Source organism: Corvus hawaiiensis, chromosome 1, assembly GCF_020740725.1.
Source record: "Corvus hawaiiensis isolate bCorHaw1 chromosome 1, bCorHaw1.pri.cur, whole genome shotgun sequence".
Lineage (NCBI taxonomy): Eukaryota > Metazoa > Chordata > Aves > Passeriformes > Corvidae > Corvus > Corvus hawaiiensis.
The window spans coordinates 14,323,093-14,349,068 of NC_063213.1; the positions used below are offsets into that span (position 1 = coordinate 14,323,093).

Below are 25,976 nucleotides of genomic sequence, written 5' to 3' on the forward strand. Positions count from 1 at the left end.
TTTGTTCTTACATCAGGCAGCTGTTTAGGCTGACTTTACCCAGCAAGCTTATCTGAATATTTCACATGAAACTCAAGGAAGTGCTAGTCGACAATGCCTGTTATTTTTATTATTATTTCTGTTTCTTTTGGAGTTTGATACAGAAGTGAAGTACAGCATATTACTGCATAGAATAACATGAAAACTGGGAAATCTCAGCCTTCCAGTTCTCCTGGCCTTTGAAGGACTGCCTGAGAGCTGGAGTTCAAGGCTTTGTGGTGGGGCTTGCCCATCATTAGGGAGCACACTAACATGAAAGCACAAAAACTGTCAGTCCTTTGTCTTCTCTACCACTTTAGATTACAAGTCATGTATTTGGTTCATGTCATTTTACACTTCATAGCTGCACTCCAGAAATCACAAAAAGCAGAGTTAGCTTTGTGTGGAAAAGTGTTACAGTTATCTTAGCGGTCTTAACATGCTTTGCACATGGGCAAAGAATGACAAAAGAATATTCCTTTCTGGAAATCACAGCCAGCACAGACTGTGACACAGTGCAGAACCGGGGTTAATTGACCCAGCAGGATACATTCATACCTTTATTTACTGTGACATGGGAATAAATGGTAGAGTTTCACAAAGGCAAGTACTGAAATTAGACTAGAGGGAGAGGGAGAAATAAAAGGGCCCTACAAAGTATGAAGGTTTTTTGATTATTCAAAGTGCTTTAAGAGCTATTTTAGTACCAGAAAGTTCCCAGCCATAGATTTATCACTCTGGGGAGGCTGAAGAGATGCTCAGAGAACTGTGCAAAACCATTGGCAGCCTTATTGCTCCAGAAGTGCAGGTGCAAAATGCAGTTTAGAAGAAAATCCTCTCTACCTCCCTCTGACATGTTTCAGCATCAGCCCTAATACAGAGGGGAGTCCTGTGTGGTTTCAAGCAATCCTGTGTGCAGCATATGGAGGAGCAGCAGAAGCAGAGCCCCTCTGAGCCTCCGCTACCAGCCTAATCATTATAATAGTTTCAGTTTTTTCAGGGGATCCATTATGCAGAGATCTGAGTAGTTTCTATGTAGCTCTGTAATTACCTATGCATCCACTTCCCAGTCCAGCCCTACGTCCCCTCAATGGCTGCAAGACAGATGGCCCTTTAGAGCTGAGATAGCGAATTAAAAATGTGTCCACCAAAAGCACTGATTCAGCAACTACTAAAATAATTTTGTAAATTTATCTCACTTTCACTAGTTGGTTCCAGGAGGAAAAGAAATTAAAATTTTTAAATCAAAAATAAAACTAGTTTTAAACTAACCACCACAGGCTTGTTTTGGGTTTGTTTTTTTTTTTTAAATCGCATCTTGTTCTTCTTCTTTATTTCACAGACATTAAAGCCACTTATGAAACTCGATACAAAGTGGATCTTCTCTCTCTTTTGTTTTTGTTTTTATTTTTTCCATTCACCAGGTTCACATTTTTGGCTTGACTCAGAACATTTGTTAGAGTTTGCTGGGGTTTAAGCTGCCATCATGCCAAGAAATCAGTTGTTTGTACCATTCTGCTGAGTAGGGGAACCCTCTCCCATATGGTTTGCAGACCCTGTGGGGGCTGAGGCAGCGTTGCCCACCCTGTACCAAGCAATACATCTGCTCCACCACAGCCAGGACCTTGTGCAGATGTGAAGGAAGGTATCTCAGAGGGAGTTTTGTCTGAGTCTGGCAGAAATAAATTAATCTAAGAGACTAGGCAGGTGTCAGACTGAGGGTCAGGTAAAGCTCAAGGCTAGAAGTGAAGTGTCTAAGGGCAGTGCCTAGAAATGGAGCCTTGGGTAGGAACGCACAGCTGAGGTGTGTTATAATAAGCAGAGTTATTACTGAGCTAAAGGTCTCTGTTCTCACAGGGCCTAGCCTGGGCTCGAGATGAGAGGTGTGCTGCTGAGTGCTTTGCAGAGACTATTATGCATTTTTATTCACTCTTTCCACACCTGCACAGTAGTATGAAGATGTAGAGTTCATGAGTCCTATGGGCCCTTCTCCATCCCAGCATCCATGCTCCAGATTTTCTGTTGCTGAGGCATTATTTACCTCCCCTGTCCTTGTGCCATCCTGCTTTTCTGTCCCAGTTCAATTCTGTTCTGCCCATTAGGTGACATTTTCACAGCAGTAGAAAAATAGGTACAGTGGGAGGATAAATGAGATTTCTTCCAAGTGGTAAATAGCTGCCCTTCAGAAAGCAATTTGACTTCTTCCAAAAAAAAAAAAAAAAAAAAAAGTATTTCAAAAAGGAAACAGTTCGTTTCACTTTGTCTTTACTTCTGATATTTTCATTTTATAGTTTAAAAAAAGTCTTTAAAAAGATATCAGAATAACCTCCAAAGCTGACTGGTAAACAAAACCTGCTAGCAGAGAAAATACAATTGACCAAACATTAAGCTGAGATTTGGTTCCTCTATTTTCAGGAACAACTGGCTTCTCATCAGAGAAGTACTGTTTACACATAACTTCACTGACCAGCTGCACCTGTGTAGTCTGGTCTTTCTCTTCATTGCAGCATTCTGTGTTGAACACTTCAGGCCAAACTCATTTCTGGTGTTGATCCTCTTGAAGATGATGAAAGGATCAATCTGTCCTATTGCATATAAAACCAGGGTATATTTTAACTGGTTGTATTTAGGTTATAGATTATTGTACTAAAGACTGAAGTGTCTTTCAGCTGTTAGAGACACAGGAGCAGATTCTTCCAATGCAAGTACTATTAACTTCAGGCTATGGACTGAAGGGTTAACACAGCAAAGAATATAAATTCTGTTAACACAGGAATGTTAAAAAACATTTTTAAATGTTCTCATCAGGCCTTAAAAATTAGCCGTCCATAGGAGGGTACCCCCCTTTCCTGATATGCTTTACTAAGAAAATACATCCTGTGTTTATTTTAAAAAGCCACAGCACTTAAAAATCAATAGCTTTTCTCTTTACATAGCTGCAGATAGAGTAACTTTCAGATAGGCAGAGTGGGGGTACAAAAACCAGGCATCATTATCTGGCCAAAGAAACCCTGGAAATTAAATCCTCATGCCTGAAGTTTGAGTGTGCTTTGCTGAGGGAAGGGCAGAGCTGGGGGCAGCCGGTCTCCCTGGTTTGCTTTAGCACTTGGGTAAAGTTGTCTTGGTAGATGCCTGTGCCATCCCTTCTGCTGTCCCCTTTCCTCCTCCAGCACAGGACGAGAGCACCACTCTCAGCAGCAGGTCTTCCAAATCACACCCTCAGAAGTATTTCATCTACATGTGTGCATTTCCTCACAGCTGTGAGGGATATACCAGAAAAAGTGAAATAATCTTTGCATGTGCAGTCAGTCTCTCATTTTTCACCATACATTTACAGGACCCTCACCACACTGTCTAACTGTAGCTACCTGACATTTTTCTAGAAGGTAGCAGAAACTCATATTTTAAAAAAGCAGTGACTTGCTTGGTGACCCAGCAGTAAATTAAAATCATCATATACAATGTGTATGAAATAGAAAATCGAATTTTGTTGCAACAAAACTGACAGTTCCATTTAACAGAGAATAAATGAATGCAGACTCCTGTGGATGAATGATGGATTTAAAGAGACTGTGCCGATTTTCCAAAATGAGAAAGCTGATCAAAAGAAAATACATGTATTTCTATGTGACACAGGTTATACGCCTATTCCAGTGAAATTAGGCTTAAAAAGTATTGTATCACAGACACTGGCACTTTTTCCTCATTTCACTGTGATTTTTTATTGAAAACCCGAAGCCTCAACTCTCAAAAATATCTGAGTGTAGTAAATTCCAGTTATTTCAGTGGAACTGATGCTGAACACAGTGATTGCACAGTCAGATCTATCAGCACCATCAAGGTGTGCTATCTGAGACAGGAGAGGCTTAATTTTGCACAGTTTATCATCCCTTGCTTAGCAGCTTCCTACCATTAGCATAGGTATGCAGTGAAACAGAAAGGAGAAGTTACTGCTGTCTGTTTAAACATGTAGTATTGTACTTATATTCAAAATACCAAAATCATAAATCAAGCCCTTCTGCCTGTACTCTATGATTTTGACAGGAGAGCAGCTGGAAAAAAAATGCTTTGAAAGCATTAATTAATAGGCAAAATTCAGTTTGTTCCACCCAAAGCCTGGTTATTCGCATGTGAAGAAGTCCGAGAGAGAAGCTTTGGCTTACTTGTTTCCCATTTGTGCATTAGTTGCTCAGTACACTTAGGGGAAAGAAAGTCCTACAATTATGTCCTTCTCTCAGAAAAGAGTGGTTCTGCAAGTAATGCTATAGAGTTTCCCTTTTCTATAGTTTCTAACACAAACCGGCGAAGGTCACATTCAAACTGCACTAAATAGTTGTCTTCATTCCAGATCAGAGGATTAAGCTCAGGTTTAAAATTAAATGTAAATTACAAATAAGTATTCAGAAAACGTTAATTAAAAGTATTACGTTCCTGAGTCATTTATTGCTCAGCAAGGGTTCCTAAGTATCTTAGCTGGAGAAAGGGGCCATTCACATTCCTCCTTTTTTTTGACCCAGTCATTGTACATGTCTTAGGTTATCCATTTGCAAGTTAATGTAGTGCCAAAGCAAAGGTTTTCATTTTAAAGAAGTAATATTTCACAGCAAGATATGTTCCTGCAAGATGTAAAACAATCTTTTTCTAAAGCACTGGGAGTTAATCAGCCTTTCTCTCTATTGCTACAGAGAGGATTTGAATGGCATAAGATGCTGATTGCTTAGATCCCAGAGTCTATAGAAAACCCAATACGATTACATTTTCCTCCCTTTGTTATCAGAGTTTATTGTATCTTGGTGTTCAGGTTTTAAATAGTGTTCAAAAAAATAAATTGGGGAAAAAGGTATTTTCTGAGTATTCTGAATAACGATGTCATTGCATCAAAGCCCCGCATGAATGCATAAGATGGAGCTTACAAATGAATAGCAGAGGGATCGTCCCCTATCCCTGCATGTGCCCTGGATGCATTTCACCCACACAGCGAGCCCGTCTCGGGGAGCAGGGCACTGCCCTTGCCTGTGAACCAGGCTCCTGCAAAGGCTCACACTCCAAGTGTCACACAGAGCTCATGTGCTGGTGGCAGTGCTGCTCCCGGCCCCCTCGCAGCATTTCTCTTCCACATTTGATCTTTATAGTTTCCATACTGGAGTGATTTGGTTTGCTGAATTCTGGAAATGTCTCCAGTTAAAATGCTAGTGTATTAACCTGCTGTACTGAGTCTCTTTTGTTTCTCTTTACCAGAGTGCTGCTTGCCAATTTTTATGACTACAGCAGATTTTACTATTCAAACAGAACCAGATGGAACACCAGTTCAAAGAACATGTCAGAATTAAATATTTCTTTTTTAATTAGTTGCTTCTGATTTATGCAAAAAAAAATTAACATAAGAGTGGGAGAATGTGCCATGAATCCAGATGCAACACAGCCCACACAAGCATTATCTTTTCTCTGTCAGAGACACAGAAGCTTTTTCTTTTATTCTTTTCTTGTCTTTTCTTTTTTCCTTTATGTTTCTGGATTTCATTTTTCTTATGCTTTCTGCATCTTTTCCTTTTTCAACCAACCTCATAATGATGACTGGGGTTCTCTTACGTTTATCAGTCATACTTTTTCCCCATTATCCTAAATTTTCTCTCATAGAAACTGGCGTATCTTCTTCTGAGAAAAGTTACTGTACTCATTACTGTTACCCCAGCTTCAGTAGCTCAATAGCATCTTTTACTCTATTCTTTGTTTTCAGTTGGGGGAATCTTATGTTTTTTTCTTCTGCAGAAAGGGATTTGAGCAGAAGGTGAAGATTGTGAGGAATAGATATTTCAACTGTTAAAGAAAGGTTCATTTCCATTTTGCTGCCAAGAATTCCTATTTCTTTGGCTTGAATGTTTGCTCATCTCTTCTTTCATACTTCCCCATTTTTGCCAAGTCACATAAGCATCAGTTCTGTAAAACATGCTGACTGGGGACAGTTGTTAGGCAGAGACTACAAGGTGAGCATGTGATTAGCTGATAAACCATTTTGGGGCTTTCAGGAGGTTGCTGTCAAGGTCGATGAGAAAGACTTCAGTGACTCAGGAGAGATCTTAATAGGAGCAGTATTTTCTCCCCACTTTCTTTATGGAGATGCCACAAGTGTCACTGAGGGTTTCACACAAAGATTTGAGGTAGCTCACAGGCTTAACTATTTTTACTTACATCCAGGATGAATATTTACAACCTGTCATTAATCAAGGAGTTGTGCTTTTGTAATGACTACTCATTTCAAGAATGAAGACTTTTGGAAGTAATTTTCCAACCAAATTAATTAAGACTATTTTCAGAATTTCTACTGGAGCCTGTCCCACTTTTACTTAGCATTATAATCCAAGAAATAAAGGAATTAAGTCATAGTTGTATATACCTCATGAGAAAGCATGATTGGCCAAATCAACAGCAGCATTAAGAAAATAGATCAACTCTTGCTTAATTAAATATTTGACTGAACAGTGAAGCATCACAACAGTTAATCTGACTCAGAGCACTGTATGCTATCTAGGGAAATGACACGGTTCTCTAAAAATATTTACTTTGGTATGTTGTGTCAAGTGATGGATTGTACAGCTTTTCAAGCCACAAGAGATGCCCACAACAAAAAGCTTCCTGTGGTTAATCAAACTCCACCACTCCGTACTTTATTTTCTCAGGCTGTTGAACAGACTTACACTAGGAGTGTTAAAAGCTGGCAAAACTGCTCCCTTGCTACAGCTCCCTCAATGACTGTATTTTATTTAACGAGGCAGATTTTCATTCTGAAGATAAGATCTCCCATACTATAAACTAGTTATGTATGGCGACAGGAAGCAGCAGTATTAATTTCAAGCCATGTATGTTGTGTGTCGTTCTTTATCCAGCAGTTTGCTCAGATTTGCTACGTGATGCATTGTGCAGAGCTAAATGTTATTTTTTTCCTTCCCCTTAACTGGTCTCAAATAAAATGCGTATGCCACCACTTGCATATCTTTGTCTTAAAAATGTGTCACCCACCTGCATTTTTTGGAGACAGTAAGACAGCAATAAGAATATTTCTCCTGGATGCTAGAAGATACTGCAGAATAAATGGAGAGGAAGTAATTCATATGTAGAAACAGATAGTGCCTTGCAATATGCTTTTGTAGGAAATAAATTGATTTTAGAAACAGGAACAACTGAGGCTTTTTTCCATTAACATTTCTCTCCTGGAAAAAAAAATACACATTCGAGATGATCCTCATTTCTGAGTTAGGGGCCCATTCCTATAGGTAGGTCTGCTCCCAGACTTGTACTTTCAAATAGAGATGGTCACATTGCAGCACAGGCAACTATCAAGGCTGTGGTTTTGGATAAGGCCCTTAGGCACCATTTTCCAAGAGATATGCTTTATAATCTGAATGAAAGTGAAAATTTGGAAAAAAAAAAAGAACTTGAAACATGCTGCCGTTAGTCAAAACTGAAACTCTGGTCATGGAAATGAAATGTGAAGATTTCAGATTTGGAGACAGCTGCCTATCTCAGATCACAGCCATAAGGCTTGCAATAACTTACAAAATTGCTTGCATTTTCTAAAATAAATACCAGATGTTTGTTTATCATATGTGCAGAAAGTTAAATGTCAAATAATTGCAGGGAAATGCATTTGATGTTCATCTTCAAAAGTACCATATTTCAACACCACGTCTCTTCACAGTCACTCTAACATGAAACACAAGTTCTTGAAACAAAAAGGACAAGAAGGCCAAAACAAAAAGCTGTTTATTAAAGACTTATATTACAATCATAGCTGGAGTAGCCTGCCTCCAAGAAAAATGGGTTACCTCTGGTCATGTTAACACTTGGAGACTTCTTTGGAGAGGACATACTATGTTGACTGGAACTTACACAGTCCATGGACTCTATAGACATAAGCCTTCCAGATGCAAAAGAATTCCTATCTGTTTGGTGACATAGCTGTTCCAGAGCTATTACCCTCTGCTCTGATTCCTCTGGAAAAAACAGAGAAGAGCTGTGTCTTATCACAGCTAGACTTTAGTACCTTCAGGTTTTAGTTGTTACCAGCAATTGATATGGTTGAACTTCAACTCTGAATAGTCCCTGTAGCATTTGGAATCTGTGTTTTATGAACAATTTTTTTGCATTTTATAGGAAACAGGGTTTCAACAAACATTGTAACAAAAACAAAATGCATCACAAAGTGGTTAATGAGGGGGATCTTAACAGCCCATTAAAATATGTCATGCAGTTTCCAACGTAGTCTTCTACATAATTCATTTCTATCACCTTGCTTAGAGAAGATTGCTACATTTAGAGCTTAATTTGCAAACATACTTAGGTACCACAGAGGGGTGCTCAGTGTTGCAATTCTGTTTGCACGCACCTGGAGAGGAACAGTGCCCCTCCAGAGGCCACTGCAAAGAACTGTCAAAGGGAGGTAAATGCCCTACCTCTCTCCTGGACCTTTTCACTGACACTGAGTTGGTACTAAAAATTCCAAGAGACCCTTCTGCTGCTCTGCTGCTTAATCTCACCTTTCTTGTTTGCATTGCTTCTTTCTCACAAAACACTGATGGAGAAGTGTTATTCTTCTTTCTTCTATCAACTTGTGAGCAAACAGCCCCTGGCATGCAGCAGGTCTGGGGTCACAGCTTGCTTTTGCAAGGGGTTCGAAGCTGTGCTGAACACTCGAGCTGTCAGACTCCAGGCACTCCAGGAGAAGACTACTGTTGACATAGTTCCAGTTTTCAAGAAGCACATAAAGATTTGCTGACCTGGAGAGAGAGCACATCTATGTGAAGAGATGTTCTCTCTAACAAAAAGAGAGCCCTCCCTCCTCCAGTAATGTCTTACTCAGTTACTGGAGCCAGGAGCACTAATGATGTTGCCTTTCCTTCCTTACTCATAGACGATGAATTAGAAGTCCTCTCAGCATCTCCCTGTCTCCCAGTGAGAGAATTCTGACAGGTTTTAGACATGAAGGTAGATGTTTATATCCATTGTGTGTTTAGGACTTAATCCTGGGCACTGAGATAGATGCTATAGGATATTCAGTGCCCTGGAGTTAAGAAGGGGTATTGAATCCCAGAATCTGGGACCAAGCACAATTTGGGGGCCTGAAGTTTTCTGATAGGACAAGCCTGAGACCTGAATGGTCAGTGACTGGTAGCAATTGTTAGGCCAGGCATCAAATAATCAAAACTTTCCCTAAGCCACCAATGTTAAATTTTAACTTGGCTTCAAATACCTAGAACTCTTGTAGTAGGCCATTGCTTGACTTTATTCACAATGAAGTAGTTACTGTATATTAAAAAGCCTCTACTAGAATAATTTCAAATCAGTTGGAATGGTACAGGCTTGGGACCCTAATCATTTCAAAACTGAAGAGCTGTTTCAAATTGTAAGAGAAGCAGATCATTTAAATAACTTAGCTCTGCGCTCCCTCAGACTTCCAGATTTTCAAGTGCACTTCAGCCTGGAAGTGAATGTGGTATTGGACATAACTCAGTGCAGCACACTTTACAATCAGCAGAGTACAGCTTGGAGAGCATTTGAAGTTAAACTGAGATTGCTCAGAGCAATGATGCCCAGATTCCCCCATTAACTTTCAGATTGCAACAATCTAACATCTGAGACTCTCCAGTTACTTTAAATCACTTGATTGTTTTTGTGAGGCGGTGCTGGGATTTTTTTTTTTTTTTTTTTTTTTTTTTTTTTTTTTTGAGACTGAATTTTTTTCTATCACACAAAACCAAAATGTTGCAGTATTTCACCCCTAAAGAAAAGGGCTAAAATGTTACATATAGACTTTATGAGCCTTAAAAACTGGAGCAGGGACTTTGCCCTGAAAGCCAGTTCTATCTGTCACACACAAGGCTGCTATTCTTGTGTTGGAGGACTCCAAAATGCCTTGCATATGATATGACATGGGCATTGAGAGAGCAGACACTGTCCTCAATAGCACTTCCTTCAGCCTTTTGAGAGAGAATGCAGAGCATGTTGATTTAACTGCTCCAGTGCCTTTGGATATATGACATACATCCAGGAAAAAGGATGCCTGTGGGACACAGGACACATATATTCTGCATCCTACATATTTTGGAAATATGAAAAAGCCTGGGACATTCATGGAGCCATTCAGTTTAGAAGGGTTAGTTCAACCTATTATTATCCTACTAAACTCTGGACAAATGAAGTTAAGGGAATAAATTACACTGATTAATATTTTGTGAATACTGTCATTTTATGTTGAAATTAAACGACCTGCTTTAGGAAAAAAAGAGAAGGTTCTAGCTGCAGAAAAAGAGGGTGAAGAATGTGATTTTAATTGGTTTGTTGTTATGGCTAAAAAGAGGCTGTAAGGAAATGGCAGAGGTTTCAAAGCTATGGTCACCAACCTGACTGTGAGAAAGTTTTGTGCCCAGTTTCAGCTATTTGGCAGCTGGACTTGTGTGCTGGGATAGCGTTTCTTTTGCCAGCAGAACTGAGTAGCCAGCTACTTGAGGAGTTGTATTCCTGCACCCCACGTCATTCTCCCAAATATGTTGATAGTTCTTTGATGCCACATGATGAACTAGATAAGGAAAAGACCTGGATGAAAAATGAATAATGGGGGAGAGCAAGGTTAGCCTAAATCACTTGTCCATTTGTAAAGCACAATGTACTTCCATGAGAGAAGGAGGGAGAGAAGAGTGAAGAAGAGAGATGACCTCTAACACACATTCATGTGCATTTCTCCAGCAAGTTCAAAATGACATTGTTTTCTAATGATAGAAGTTCATGGCATTTGACAGTTGGAACAGAATTTCTGCACTTGTGCTAATGCTTCTTTCTGTTCTCTTCAAATACACCATACAGTACAAGCAACTAATTTGCCTTTTTCCCGACAAAATCACACAGTGATTTGTAATTATCTTGTGACCAACTAATATACATTTCTTCTCTTCTATTTGCAAGTGATGTTCTTCTGGGTTTTAGCAGAATTCTTGTTATCATTCCCTAAGTGCACAACTTTGACATTATCCTAGTAAATTCCATCCCATTTCTACTGCTGTAGTCCTCAGGGTCACTCAGTTCTCACTGCACGAGTCTCCTCTGTATTGGCAATGCCTTGCAGCTTTGTGTCCATAGAGAATCTCATTAGCATCTCTGCAAGGACTTAATGAAAGTATTAACTGATGTTGTTCAGCAGACTGGTCCTTGAGGAACTTCTCTAGTAACTCCTCTGCAGTCACACTGATGGTGTCTCTGGTTCCTCCCTCACAGAGGAAAGAGAATTCTCTGGCATGTGAGGGACATTCCTGGCAAATTAGGCAAATCTTCCCATCTTCTGTGATGACACTGTTTACAAAGGAGGAGATCATGTCTATGTTATTATCAACAATATTTTGCAGTCTGCTTTATATAAAATCCTTATTATTTTTGTAAAACATGGTGAGGTAGAGTGCACTGCTGCAGTGTTGTTATGCTCTGTAGTGACTGTCCTCACATTCCAAATTATTCTCTACCACAGGTAGACCTGGGCCTTCTCCGCTTTGTTTCTGGAATTGGGACCCAAGGAGCCATCTCTAAAGAAACAAAGAAGGAATATTATCTGAAAACATATCGTGTAGATGTCAGTTCCAATGGAGAGGATTGGATTACATTAAAGGAGGGAAACAAGCCTGTTGTAAGTTTTTTTTTTCTTTTATTATCTTTCTTCAGCTGAGAAATAGTCTGTTAAACTGTTTGCTATCATCTGTTTAAAAAAGACGAATAAGTTTTAGTCAGGTTGATCAGCATTAACAATTTCCCAAATCCAAAAGACAGCTTGTGTCTCAATAGTAATGGGCCACAGAAATTGTTTATGCAAAGCCTAGAGCAGCTGGAAATGGTGCAAGGTGCTACCCTATCTATTGAACTCACCATAATTCAAGTAATTTTGTGTCTTTTTCCTGGAGTGTTCTGCTCTTTCCCTTTTGCTCAGAGATTTTCTATGTAACCTTGAGAAAAAAATTATGCAGAACTTTTCCAAAAATATGTCTGTCCATTATCTGCCGTGAAGCTCTGGATATGCAATGTGTCAGTGCCTCAGCTCCCTGTGCATGGCCATGCAGGGGTGCTAGCAAGTGATTAGTAGTTTGTTAGACTTCCAAGTATCTTAGTGATGGGGGTCATGCAGACAAATGATTAGGCACATCTTTCCATCCTTATAGATTTTTATCACCTTTCCATTTATCAGCAGATTTGCTCTCTGTGACCTCCCAATGAAACAGCTTTAGACACTTGTAAGAAAAATTGTCATTATCCGCTACCATGAGCATAAAGCTCATTACTGAGAAGTCAGTTCTGCTCCAGCTCTCACATGAATAGCCCCGGTGAGGCTGTGCCTCCCTTCCCGCCTCACTCAGGATGTGCCTGGGAGCAGCATCCCCAGAGGCTGCCAGGGACTGATGCAACTGGAAAGGTTTTGTGGTACCTCCCTTCAAAACAGCTTTTTTGTGACCCTTCTGTAAAGACACAGAAGAGCTGTGCAACATCAAACTGTATCAGTGTAACCCTATCTAGCTTTAAATATTTGGTTACTGGTTTGTCCCTGACTCATCTGTAAGTGCTAAGCCAAGTCCACTACATTTATCTAATCAACATGGTAGCAGTGTTTAACAAATACATCTTGCTTTTATGAAGCACTTTGGAAAGCAATAAAAAATGAGTACTGAAAGATTCTCTTTGACAGGTATTATCCTGGTTTTACTGGAAGTTCTAAAGGTCAAATGACACAATGTGGGCACTGTGCAGTGATGTATATAAAGATACAATAACTGAGTTGCCCAAAGTCACAAGAGGGGCCAGCGCAGTGGCTGGTATGAGACACGGGGTTTCCTGGCTCTGGATTCTGTAATCTGAACAAATGCTTCTTTCAAAATCAGACCATGCCTGATTTTCATTACCAGCTTCAATTTGTAAACTCTCCAAGAGTGTATTTTACATGAGTTTCTCTTGCACATGCTGTCCTTAATCAGTGAGAACATTTCCTAAACCTGTGTCACTTGTACAAAGGGTTCATTAAAAAAATCAGGCTTCTAAAATGGCAGTATTTTGCTGTTCATCAAGACAAGAAAAAAGTATGCACCATTCTCCCTCCCAGATATTTTAATTCAAATTAAAAGTTTGCAGCTGCAGATCTCAAGGCAGCCGTACGCTAGTGTTGCACTAACTACATATAAGGATCTGTGTGCTTTTGAGAAAAGAGTCATTTTCTCTGTCAGATGCAAACTTTGAGAAAACTACAGCAGGTCCTCACAGAAAAAAAAAAAATGTTGCTGGAAAGAAATGCAACTCCACTGAAAATCTCTTGGTAGATATGAAACTCTTATCTTAAATTACTTGAGACGTAACTGAGCCTTATGAGTTGACAGCTGTGTGCTGTTGGTCTCCTCTCCAAATTAGTGCAGTTACTGTAAGGAACAAACAGGAAAGTAGGACAGTGTGTGTAAGAAATGGGAGAATCTCCCATAAAAGGAGAGGGGTCTGTATCCATGCAAAACAACAGGAAATTGGTCGCCTCTATGTGAGGAAGAAGCAGGAAACTGAATCACCTTCTTTGGATTGGAACATTGCATGGTTTCGGCTGTGCTAGGAAGGAGTGTGTCTGCAGGATCCTCAACATGAAAGCACAGCACAATCATGTGCTTCTGGTGGAAGTCTCATTGTTCATCTAATTTGACTGCCAGCCTCGGGGGATGGAGGGAAAATCTTAGAGCCTGCTATACAGATTTTAAATAGACTTCCATCTCAATATGCAAGGAGAAAGAAATTCTGAGAACTTGTTGAAAAGGATTTGAAAACAGGAGGTTAACAAAGCAAGGTTTGCACTATACACTTTGCAAAATCTTAAGCCCAGGGACACCAAAATAATACATGTTTTTATCATAAATCTATATAGGATTTTTATGTGGTCTAATTGAAATCCAAACCTTTAATTTGAGCCTGAGATTCTGTAGCTTTCTGCATCATTCTGCAAGCGTACAAGAAATAAAGCTGCTCTAAGGGCATTGGGGGATTCTTCTAGGACACAGAAGTCCTTGGGTGATGAAGATCGGTGTATGTCATTTCTGCATATAGATCTGGGCATTAGGAATACCATGTTTAGTATCACTGAATACCTTACATCTTCATTTTTCCTCCCCAAAGAAAGCAAACCTGTCTGCAAAAATTGTGTTAGGAGATTAATGGAATAGTTTCCCATCCAAGTCTTTTGTGTCAGCCCCCACAGCCAACCCTAGTTAGACCTCATATCATAACTATCTGTAAAACACAGAACTATAAACACCATTTAAGAGAAAGCTTAACAAATATATACTTTTTCTTTCCCCACAAAGGTGTTTCAAGGGAATAGCAATCCCACTGATGTTGTTTACAGACCTTTTGCCAAACCAGTTTTAACACGGTTTGTGCGAATTAGACCTGTGTCTTGGGAAAATGGAGTTTCACTGAGATTTGAAGTTTATGGCTGCAAGATAACAGGTAGGTCTTGGGAAGGATTATGATATCAGGGGAATTTATTGTGCCTATGCTGTGGGATTTATTTTTATGAGTAAAATTCATAATCATGATTTCCACTGTGGTCTGAATGTAGAAATGGTAAAAAAAAAGAAAATAAAACACCACAACCCAAACATCCAGTGTTATCTGAGTGTTTTTCTGACATTATGGTTTACTTTTAAGTACTTTCCTTGCAATTGCTTTACAGCTTCATGCAAAATTCCTGAGATACATGGATATTTTGCGAATTCCCATCTTACTTTTCCCTCCTAACCCTCCAGTCTCACTCTCTCATGTGTGCTATTCATAGGTAGTTCTCAGCAGATTTCTCAAGGAACAAACACATAACTAGGTTTAAAAGCATTGCAAGGTACAAACACTTAGATCTGAAGCCTGTGCAAGTAATGGTGTTTAAAGTCAAGTTCCCAGTCGTGATCAGTATTGTAATGTAATTCTTTTATATCATACAGTTACCTGTCAAAATTTTTTAGATTTTTTTTTGGTTTTTAGAGTTTTAGGTTTTCTATAATTTCTACACAATGGAAGTGCCTTTCTGTGTAATGTAAAAATATGATTTACAGTTGAAAGAAAATGTTAATGATTTATTAGGCTTTACAAATCTAATTTTTATAGCATAATTTTAGCACTTAATGCGGTTCAATGCCACTAATTTTTAATAGTTCTAGGATAATTTTTTTTCTCTAAAGGTGTTTCTTTAGTCTTGAAAATGTTTCTTAGTACTGGTTTCCATAAAGCAGGAAAATAAGGTTACTGATTAGTTTGTTAGAGAATTCCAAGTTCTATTCTATGAAATCTTTTCAGATTACATGTAGGTAATCAGAACTACTGTTACACTCTATATTAGAATTCTTCATTCCTTGTTAGCAGGTACTTCTAAATGATCTTTATCTAGGATCATAAAAGAATCAACTATTCTGTGTCACCTGAAAAAGTCTGAGAGACCAAAGAAACGCATTAGGAAAATCTCAAGTGCAACAATATATTGTATTTTAATGTATGAAGATTTCCATTTCTGATGTCACCAAAATTAAGTAATCTGCAACCAGGTTTTGGCTGGTTTTGGAAGTTTTCTCTGAGGAAATATTCACAAATTCAGATGGCCCTGCACTCTTTGCCTTAGCAAGAAGAATAGAAAACAAGAATAGAATAGGATTTTCTGATCCTTTTGGTTCCCACCAAGCCAAAAATACTTGTGGTATTTTGGTACTTCCTGCCAAAACTAGGATGTGCAAGTTTGAACAAATGAAAATTATATACAAATCCAATAGATTATTTTGGATATAAGAAATAAATAAGTAATTTGTTATGATAGGTGAATTGACTGATGTGTCCTGTTTCTGTTTTGGCACTTGTTAAGAATAACTATTTAATTTATTTGGGGTTTTTTTCTCTGTAGATTATCCTTGCTCTGGGATGCTGGGTATGGTGTCTGGCCTTATTCCTGACTCTCAGATCACTGCATCTACTCAAGTGGATCGAAACTGGATCCCAGAAAATGCTCGCCTCATAACGAGCCGTTCAGGTTGGGCACTGCCACCAACTACTCATCCGTATACAAATGAATGGCTTCAAATAGACCTTGGTGAGGAAAAAATAGTGAGGGGCATAATTGTCCAAGGAGGCAAGCACCGAGAAAACAAAGTGTTCATGAAAAAATTCAAAATTGGCTACAGCAACAATGGATCCGATTGGAAAATGATCATGGACTCCAGCAAGAAAAAGATTAAGGTAAGGGCAAAAACTGCTCTAAAGAAAAGTTGAATTAGAAAAAAAGCTTTCATTACATTTCTACGCACCTCTATCTGACCTTAGAAAAGCCACATAGCTGGGGTGAAGCCAAGTAGGAGGACTCCAAGGGCAGCAGCCCTGAAGGAATGCTGTGGGAGCTGTCCCATGCCTGAGGGCAAGAGCTGGCCTTAAGACATTTGCCTCTCTGGCAGCAAGTTTTGCTTATTCAACAGCTAGTTCAGCCTTGACTCTTGGCAACATTGGTGCCTCTGTGGCCCCCAATTTACTGCAAAATCCCATGCAATGGGATTTAAAAGTCTGCTCTAAAAAACCAAACTCTAAAACTGACAGTGAACAAATTTATTTGAGACAAATTTATTTGAATTACTTTTCTTTTGCTTCTTTTCTGTCAGAGCTATAGAATGAGAATGGTGTTATTCAGCCCAATGGGGTGCCTGTTGAATTTCTGAACTGCCTGTAAATTGCTTTGAGAGTTCCTCAGACTCTCTGTAATGATCTGATCCAAGTCGCTCCAAAAGAAAGTGATGACGTTTTTGTCATGTTATCCCATCCCAAGTGAGAAGTACTATTGTACTGTCACAAGGGCAGCATCTTGGAGATTGCTTGGGAAGACTTTTATAGAGGAGGACCAAATTAATTGCTGGGTTAGATTCCAAAGAAAAGAAAATGATTGTGGCCCAGAAAAGTTTCTGGGAATGTACCTATTTTGGCTTGTCTTTGGATGTATGCGCTTCAGAACCTAAATTGCACTGAGGGTTTAGCTTATTTACACCAAATCCCATCTAAGTCTTCCATCCCATTTTGCTATTACTGGTCACAAAGTGCATTTTTGCCTCAAAAGGCACGACTCTTTTTCAGTCCTCCTACCCAGTTCCTTGAGGAAATGAGTAGGCATGCAGCCCTGCTCACAAACTGGTGCTGTAGTACTGGGATGACCAGGGAATCATATACCAAAATGTGCCCTCAAAAGGCAAATCATTGTGGTGCTTGGCAGATGGGAATTCTGAGGGTTGTTCCTTATCTCATCTGTGTTAGTTTGAAAATTAGATGTAAAAGCTGTTTTGCTGTACAGACTCATCCATTGGAGGAACCTGTGTTTCCTTAAAGGAAAAGCTGAGTGGGCCCATGGATATAGCTTTTCCAGGCACATTTGGTAAATATTGGACTTCATTCTCTCCTGTTTTAATCTCACTGAATATGTCTGCATTTTCTCACTTTTCATCATTTGTTTGGGGGATTAAAACTAAACGGATTCAGCCTTTGCAGTCATCTCCTTTCTCTTGTTACCATGAGTTTTGACTTCATCATAAAGTGTGAAGGGAGTGTAAATCAACAATGGGATTTTACCATTTTCTTTCTAAAATAGATGTTGTTTTGACATGTACTTCTACACTGTGGCTCAACGAGGGAAAAAAATAATGCCATATGTTTTCGAAGCAGCGTGCCGTCTGCTGCATGGCTTTCTGTTTTCTAATACAGACACTTGCCATCATTGTCAGAAGTTAGCAGTTTGACAAGAAAACTAGTGTGCTAACTAATGCACTGAGCCCATCCTCAGCTTTCATCACCACCAGAAATTAACTTTCAAGTTTAATGGAATAGAAAGGGCTGGAATTCAAATCTCTTGTGGCATAATTATAATCCGTCCTAAAAATTCAATATATTTAATAAACTTTCTTCCAAAGCACAAGTCTTCTTTAAAGAGAATAGGATAAATCCCATGATTTTGGAGTCTGAAGAATTTAAAATGTTAGTACTGGAATGTAGTGTTTTTAACTGTAAGTAGAACTGGATGGGACAGGATGCTATAATGAGTCACAGCAGGAACGTCGATTAGAAACAGCCCTGTTATATGAAATGAAACACATCGTTTCACTTGGTTAAAGTCGTGACTTTCAATAAACAAACAACTGCATTTTAGGAAAAGAAAGAGCAGTGACAGGCTAAACATAACAACAAAATATGTCCAAGGGGTGAAACATCACCTTGTTTCTTAGCATGATCTTGTCATTCATGCCTGCAGCTGCTTTCTCAAAGACTACCATAACTCCCTCCTCTTTGGCTGACCCAATTTCAGATATTTTTGAGTGTGCAAAATATTTCCCCCTGTAACCTAGCTCAAGCACTCAAAGGAGTGAAAATGACAATCATCAAACAACCATGCAGAACTCTATTTCAAGATCCAATTTGTATTTCTTGTCTATAGGCAAGCCTACTCCATAAAGTCATCTTTCTCTTTCATACTTCTTTCCTCCTTCCACTTTTTATGGGGCTCGGATGAGTTGTTTGGGGATGGGGAGGGGGTGGTTTGCTGTTGTTTTTGCAGTTCCTCTCATCATTTCTGGTACAAGAAATTTCAGAATATCCTGCCATTTGGAACATCCTTTTAAAATTTTTCTGCAATGCTTATTTTGGTTTTAAAATATGTTAGGCAGATTTTTTTTCTGCTCACCATCTTAGCTTCTCTTTTGTTTAACTATTATTTATTAGAACTTATCTTTGTAGTGAAGTAAAGCAATTTGTGACATAGCCTTTATAAAGGACACTCACAAAGTGAAGTTTTGCTGTACACTCCTCTCATCTCCCACAAAGAGTATCAGTATGTGTTTTAAATGAACAGTCAAAATTGAATCACAGGCAGCTCTGCTCTACAAAGGACAATGATTCAATGTAATTCTAGATGCCTATTGAATCCTAATGTCTATGTGTCAGTACTTCAGCAGTGATGTCTTTTATAAATCAGTTTTTATTATTATATGTTGCTATTAAGACTACTATTAAAAAAGGGAGCAAGGATTCCTCAGATACATGTGTCTGTCTACTTTTTACACATAAAATGGCATTCATTCTTTCTCATATAGTAGGTAGCTTTTCTGATCATTTGCACTATATTGTTATTCAAATATAATAATATGTAATTCCATGTCAATTAGATCTGACAGGTCCTCTACACATGAATTTGTGACAACTCACTGGCAATACACTGGGTCAACCAGTGCCCTTTGAAGCCACCTCGGAGGTGCAATTTCCCTAGGAAGTAGGAGAAACAGCATTGATGTTGAAATTATTTTTTAGTTTAGTTGTTCACAGTCTCTCATCACCATTGGCTTTTGTGACTGGCACTCTGTAACCAATGGCCAGAAGGATTGTGGACCATTGGATCATAATGCAGAGGTGCACAGTAAAAACAAGGAAGGCTTTTAGAACTGCACTGAATATACAGGAAGCAATCAGGTTTACCTATGCTGGTTTTCTGCCTCAGGAATTCAGCCAGCTTTTCCCATAGCCTCTGTTTTCTCTGCCCCAGATCAATAGAAGGAGTTCATTGCAGGTTTGGTTTTGTTCTCCTCTGAAATGAAGGGCATCTGGTGCTTTCTTCCTGAAGAATGCTTCCGGTTTCACAGCTATGACTTAGAAGTATCTTATGGTAGCACTTCTAATCCCAACTTTGAACTGCAGTTCAGAGATGTTTTTTAGAGTTTTGCCATTTCACTAAATCATGGAAAAGCTGAAAATACTTTTACTTCATTGTTTTCATATTTTGTGCTTTAGACATTCCTGTACATGATGTTCCGAAGACATTTTTTGCTATAAAATAGGGTAAAAATAACTGCTTTTGCCTATCTTAGGCTATAAAGCTTTCATGCCAAGGACTGTTTCTTTGTTCAGTTGATTTGTTCTAAGGACTGATCATCTACATGGAGACACTTGAGGTGTTCCTATAAGTACAAATTAGAATGTGTTCTATATGCAAAAGATCACTGAAAAGAGAAACCGAAGGTATCAAACAAATGCCATTGAGAGTTTTATTATGTCTAAAGAACCCAAAGTGCAACTCAGAGAAGAGATTTTTTGTCTGAAATGTACATTTGCCGACCTGCCTTGCCTGTTGGATTATATTGCAGTTTTGTCAGGAAGCAGCTTTCTTCTCTTTCTTCTAATTCTTCTTCAATAGCAGGCTCACTGGAAGAACTCTTGCAGCTACTGGTCCTGAAGTTTAATTTATGCCTTTTGAAATAGCTACAACTTGTGAAGCTCTGTCACTGGGGGAAATCAGATTGAAATTTTCTCTTGAATAGTTGGATTATTATTGTAACCACTTAAAAGGTGACAGGATCTTCACCTCAGCCATTTTTTTTTCCCTGAGAACTGTTGGAAATGTCACCCAGTTAAACCTCAGAACAGAGCGTCATTTAAAAACATGTCTCATTAAACACTCAGCTCTTGTTATGACCCTGATGGATTGGTTGTTACTGAGTTTATGAAAAATGAAATGCATTACTTTTCCGAGAAGCTTTAACAATGTATTTTCCATTCTCATTTAGGATAGGAATGCCTGACACTTATTAAGCCGTTAGAATCTGGCCTACTGCTCACCTAATTCAAAGGCAGGAGAATGAAGGGAAAAAGATGAGTGTGGAAAATAGCTTTTTCTTTTCCTTTTTTTTTTTTAACAAGTAGCATTTTTCATGCTTTGCAGACATTTGAAGGCAACACCAACTATGACACACCTGAACTGCGGACTTTTGAACCTGTATCGACACGATTCATACGCGTGTACCCTGAGAGAGCCACACACGGGGGACTGGGGCTGCGAATGGAGCTGCTGGGCTGTGAACTTGAAGGTAATTGCTCTGCTAGAAGTGAATGCACTTTATTATTTTCATAAATGCATTCTCTACTTGGTCTGCTGCTGAAGACTGCTATGTCTGCACAGGCAGCACATCGGACTCTCGCTTCCATGACTGCCATTAGTGCTGTTTCTTGGCCTATTCAGCTCCTCTCTGCAATATTTGAATATGCCCAAGGCACAATTATTATTCTTTTTCCCATTCCTTTGTTGAATCACAGTGATACTCTACACATGGTTTTCCATTCCCTTAAGCAGCCTTATGATTATACTTTTGAGAATCATAGAGCTATTAGAAGAGAATAAAGACAGGAACTTAAATTTTATGTTACCATGATACAACCCTGGAGGAGATGTTTTCCGAGAATGCAGAGGGAGCTTTGCACTAAATATAGTAATTATGTCCCTCTATCCTTCAAAGACCTGAAAGTCACACCACAAACTGTGGTGGGCAAAGATCACTTGGCTTGACTGTGTCTGTGCTGTTACTTTTGGGGGGTAAAGGGGGCCTCTTTGTTCTTTACTAAGCTTTAATTTTGCAAGAGTATGTAGGAGATGAAAGACCAGGAAAAGCAAAGTTTAGACATTCGTCCTTGGACTGTGACGTGAAGTCAGCTTTGATTTTTGTTATATAAACATAATTATTTAACTTCATAGATAACTACAGATAACACTATGTGAATTTAACAATTTTATCTGGTTAATGATGGTACAGTGGTGCGGCTTACAAACCACACAGCTTAAAAATACACAGAATAACAAACCATAGTATTGGGGGTTTCATATGACACCTCTTACAGAAGTAGCTGAACGAGCTCCCAAGATGAATGGAAACAACTGCTCTACCTCCATTTCTTTCTCACCATTTCTCCCCCAAGAGGGAAGTGTGGGAGGCATTTGCTGTGAGAACTGATGAGTTCTGTGTTGTTTTTTTAGTGAAGGCCAGATTGAATAAGTATGATTTTACTTGGCCCGGAAAGTGGGGAGGTTGGAAATACTTCTTAGTTCCTGCAGGAAGTCCTCATTTCCTGTGGGAATACTTAGTTCCTGCAGACTATTGTGCTGCTTGCTACGAAAAAAGAAAAACCAGCACCTGCCTTATGTAAACTTGCAACCTGTGGGCAAAGTCCTTCAGCCACACAGCTCCTGTAGCCACCCAGACATCCAAGAGTGAGTCCATGGACCACCTTACAAGAATATATTGCTCAGTGAGATGAAGGAGCCTTTGCTTTTAGGCAAACTGGAACAGCAGGTACAATTTTTTTCCCCCTGGGACACATCTTTTCACATTTGTCCTTCTGCTATTGTTCACTTTCGATGTATGCTCACCTGTAGGTCACTCATGGACAGGTGAGGTCAATTCCCATTTGCCTGTGGGAGAAGCATAATAATACTTAATGTATAAATGCATCTTAAGGAGGGAGTTGAATGAAGTCACTTGAGATTTCCTGAGGAAGAAAAGAGTTGAGATGAGAAAAGAAGCATTTAGGTTGGCACAGAGAGGAGTAGAAATCAGCTCTCCAGCAGCAATGAGCAAAGGCAAGTTTTGTGTGCTTGAAGCATCCCAGGGGGGCATATATGAAATGATGGCAGAGATGTAGGCAAGCTTGAGGCTATACAGGGACACAAAGATCAAGATAAGAAACTTAACTGGATGTAGAAAGCTAGAGGGATCCCCCTGAGGAGTTTTTATAGCAATGTGGGTTACAAATGTTCTGCATAATTCATAATAGGTACAGAACTGTTTCTTTAACTAGGGATAGATTGAACCTGTAAAGCATAGGTCAAGGTCCTAAAGAGGCATGTTTCATCCCATAATATAGCTACTTCAAAAACTACCACCTCTCCTGAAATTTTCAGGCCAAGAAATCAGTGTATATGATCTTCTGGGGCCAGCAGACACTGAGGGCAGTAGAAGGGAAAAGAAGAATCTGCAAAAGACATACATTATTGCACAGCCTATAATGAGTGAAAAAGATTGCTAATGAAAATAACAGTAGGTGAGAACAGACAAAAGCCTGGATCACATTCGAAGATTATCTAAAGCCAGGGAACTATACGTGCAGCATAAAACATAAACATAGCACCGCGTCTCTGTATTCTGGTTTTCCAGATGTGGTGTGCTTTGCAGATACTGGGCTATAGATGTGTTTTCTGGCATCTTACACAAATCTGAAGCTTTTAACTCTAATAACAAAGTTCAGACTTTTTACTGGTTAGGCAGCAGCTACCGGAAAGTCATCACCAGTGAGAAGCAGGCAGGTGGCCGGGAGGGATGACTGACATCACTGATGTCTTATTTATTTATAACTTCAACAAAAAACAAAAGAAACACCTTCCATGTGTCCTCATTGAGCACAAAGTGATTCCACATCACACTGCCTTCCTGCTGCTGTTACCAGAACTGTGCTCAGACATTTCCTTTCTTGCATGTGCTTTGCAGAGAGGTTTCTTCAGCAATGTGTTGGGTGCTTGAGAATTATCACCCCTCCTGCTCCTCTGCACAGGCCCACTCCCTGGGACTTTGGACAGCAATAAAATTATGGGGTTTCTACCCCATACACAATCCTCCAAGACTCTCACTCTGCCTTGCCAGGCTTTCACTGTTCCTCGGTAGGAACAACAAACAGCCATCAGCCAGTGAATAGAGTCTGGGGCTTTGCTGCCCAGCTCTGCTCAGCCCTTGACCTCAGATATGCCTCAGTGTAGGAGGCAGAACAAAGACTGCCCATTCCAAAGAAGTACTAAGCAACCTGCAAAGTAGAGTTGCTTCGGTCCTCAGACACAACACATGGTGCTCATCAGGATGTTACTTCCAACTGCATGCAGGTTTTCCAGCACATGTTTTAACTGAACAACTGGATTTTGTTTCAGCTCCGACCGCTGTGCCTACTGTTTCCGAAGGCAAGCCCGTGGATGAATGTGATGATGACCAGGCAAACTGTCACAGTGGCACAGGTGATGACTACCAACTGACAGGTGCAGAAACCATCCTCATTCCATTGCAGCTTCATTGCAGCTCATATCCATCACCACCTTAATGTTTGCACTGATTTAACCACTCAATATTAATGGACATTAGTATGCAGTTTGTATAGTTAGTGCTGTCAAAACATGGGCATCTGCCTTTTACATATGACAATACTTCTGATTGTTTTCTCAGCTATGTAATTTTGAAGCAAATAATAGTGACTAGATGGAAGAGAGGGCAATTTTTTGAGTGGCAATTGTGTCTAATCAAATCTTCTAATCAAACTTTCTCTTACTAAGAAGAAAAGCTGGAAAATACTCTTGAGATTTATTGTCTGAGATTGAAGAACTTGAAATATTGCTTGGTTTACATATAGGCTTCCTACCTAAAACTTATTATAGGACTCAAATCTCATCCCCAAGCCTTTCCCAGGCAGAAACAAAACAGATTTGTTTCATCAAAGCATACTGACACATACTCACACTGCCAGAAATATTTCTATGAGCTTCCCCGCCAACACTGCATTACAGCCACAGAGGGGCTGATGTTCTCCAAGCTGCCATCACCAGCAGAAAAATAGGAGGGGGAGATGTAACAAAGACTGCATCTGGAACAGAGAAAGCTTGCTAGGTTTCATATCCTCACGCTTTTGCACAGAATCACTAGTCCTTCTAAGAGAGCTGACACTGCACCTCTACATTTTGATCTCTTCTTGGAGGTCACTTGTTCCACAAATCTCTGTGTCTGTTTGATTAGATCTATACATCTGCAGTAATTGAGCTTGTTTTTAGATGCAGTGACACAAGTTATTTCATCACTGCTCCCTGATGTGCTCATCTAATAAATGTTTATTGCTTCTTATATCCATGACATAAAATAGCATTAAAATCTGGCAATAGCTATCCAAGAGGACATTGGGAAAGCTTAGGTAAGAGATTGGCTTTTTGGAGTGAGCCAAGTAGAACATCAGACAGCAGATACAAACAAAAGTGAAGTTTCAACATCAAACCCTTTCTGAGGTTTGCCAATGTATCCTGTAATTGCATGTTGCAAATCATAAATTGAAAAAACAATTCTTGAGTGGAAAAGACAGTGCACAGTCACTGTCACTGCTTTTCAAGCCAGTGTCCCAGATGAACTTTATTCTATTTGATAACAGCCATGCAGGGAGTCTGATAAAATAGTCTGTATTGTGTTAAGGTAGTTCAGAAAGCTTTCAATGTTACTAAACATTGTAATTCATTTCTTATTCAGAAAAGAAAGAGGCAGGTCAGGATACATTAGGGCTTCCTACAAAGCCCTACACCGTCTTTCAAAGCCCAGTAGGTAGAGACATATTTCACATAGATGGAGGCTCTGTCAGGGGAAGCAGACAGATCTATGCAAGCACCTTCCATGTTCATAGTCTCTGTGCTTCAAGGAGCTCAGGACTTCACCCCCCTGTCCCTTAGGGAAAGTTTATTGAGAGGAAGAAAAACCTTCTGGCAGTTTCTGCAGGTTTGCTAAGGGGGCAATTTATAATCTCTAAGACAAGGGAACAGCCACCAGCCTTCCTGAGCACCATCTCTTAACTTAACCATTTTCAGTATTAATATTGAAAGTTACTACATTGCCCTCCTACGAAAGTGCAGACACTTAAGTATAATTTATTATTACAACACCTAGCAACCCTAGGCAGTTCATGTCCAGTTGTTCTGGACATTGGAGAAATGCTGCATTGTCCGTACAATGTTACTTACAACAGTAAAATGCACAGAACTGATTTTACCAATAAATTAATTGTAAGCATTCTTTTCTCCCTCCAAAATGCATAGAAGGCAAGTGTGTAAGTCTTGTGGCCCATTGAGGATAGCAGGGCAGTGCAGAGGGGATTTCATGAGTGCCTTGCCCTCTTTCATCCATTCCCAGTGCAAGTGTGGCGCGTGCTCTCGTGGGTGCGACTGTAGAGTCACTTCCCTGACAGCACTTGCACATATGTGAGCACCACAATGAAGCCTCCCTTGCAATTAACTGTAATTGTGCTGTAGGCCAAATTCCTTCCTGCTCTATTTGGACCCCATACAG

General features: G+C 39.5%; 1 protein-coding gene and 1 long non-coding RNA gene across 4 annotated transcripts in view; one reads left to right on the top strand and one right to left on the bottom strand.

Moving 5' to 3' along the window:
• Nucleotides 1-25,976, top strand: part of NRP1 (neuropilin 1) — a 112,824-nt gene that overhangs the window by 67,353 nt on the left and 19,495 nt on the right. For 2 of the 3 annotated variants that reach the window (XM_048292663.1, XM_048292743.1), the window contains exons 7-11: nucleotides 11,531-11,686; nucleotides 14,379-14,523; nucleotides 15,959-16,290; nucleotides 20,792-20,936; nucleotides 23,816-23,920. In XM_048292663.1, coding sequence (XP_048148620.1) covers nucleotides 11,531-11,686; nucleotides 14,379-14,523; nucleotides 15,959-16,290; nucleotides 20,792-20,936; nucleotides 23,816-23,920 — 883 coding nt within the window. The remainder of the gene's footprint in view (nucleotides 1-11,530; nucleotides 11,687-14,378; nucleotides 14,524-15,958; nucleotides 16,291-20,791; nucleotides 20,937-23,815; nucleotides 23,921-25,976) is intronic. The other variant, XM_048292830.1, reaches the window with a different exon arrangement.
• Nucleotides 7,706-22,315, bottom strand: LOC125320513. Its single transcript, XR_007201166.1, has 3 exons — nucleotides 22,271-22,315; nucleotides 10,416-10,608; nucleotides 7,706-8,792 (listed from the first exon to the last, which is right to left on the bottom strand). It is a non-coding gene; the product is annotated as an uncharacterized LOC125320513 (long non-coding RNA).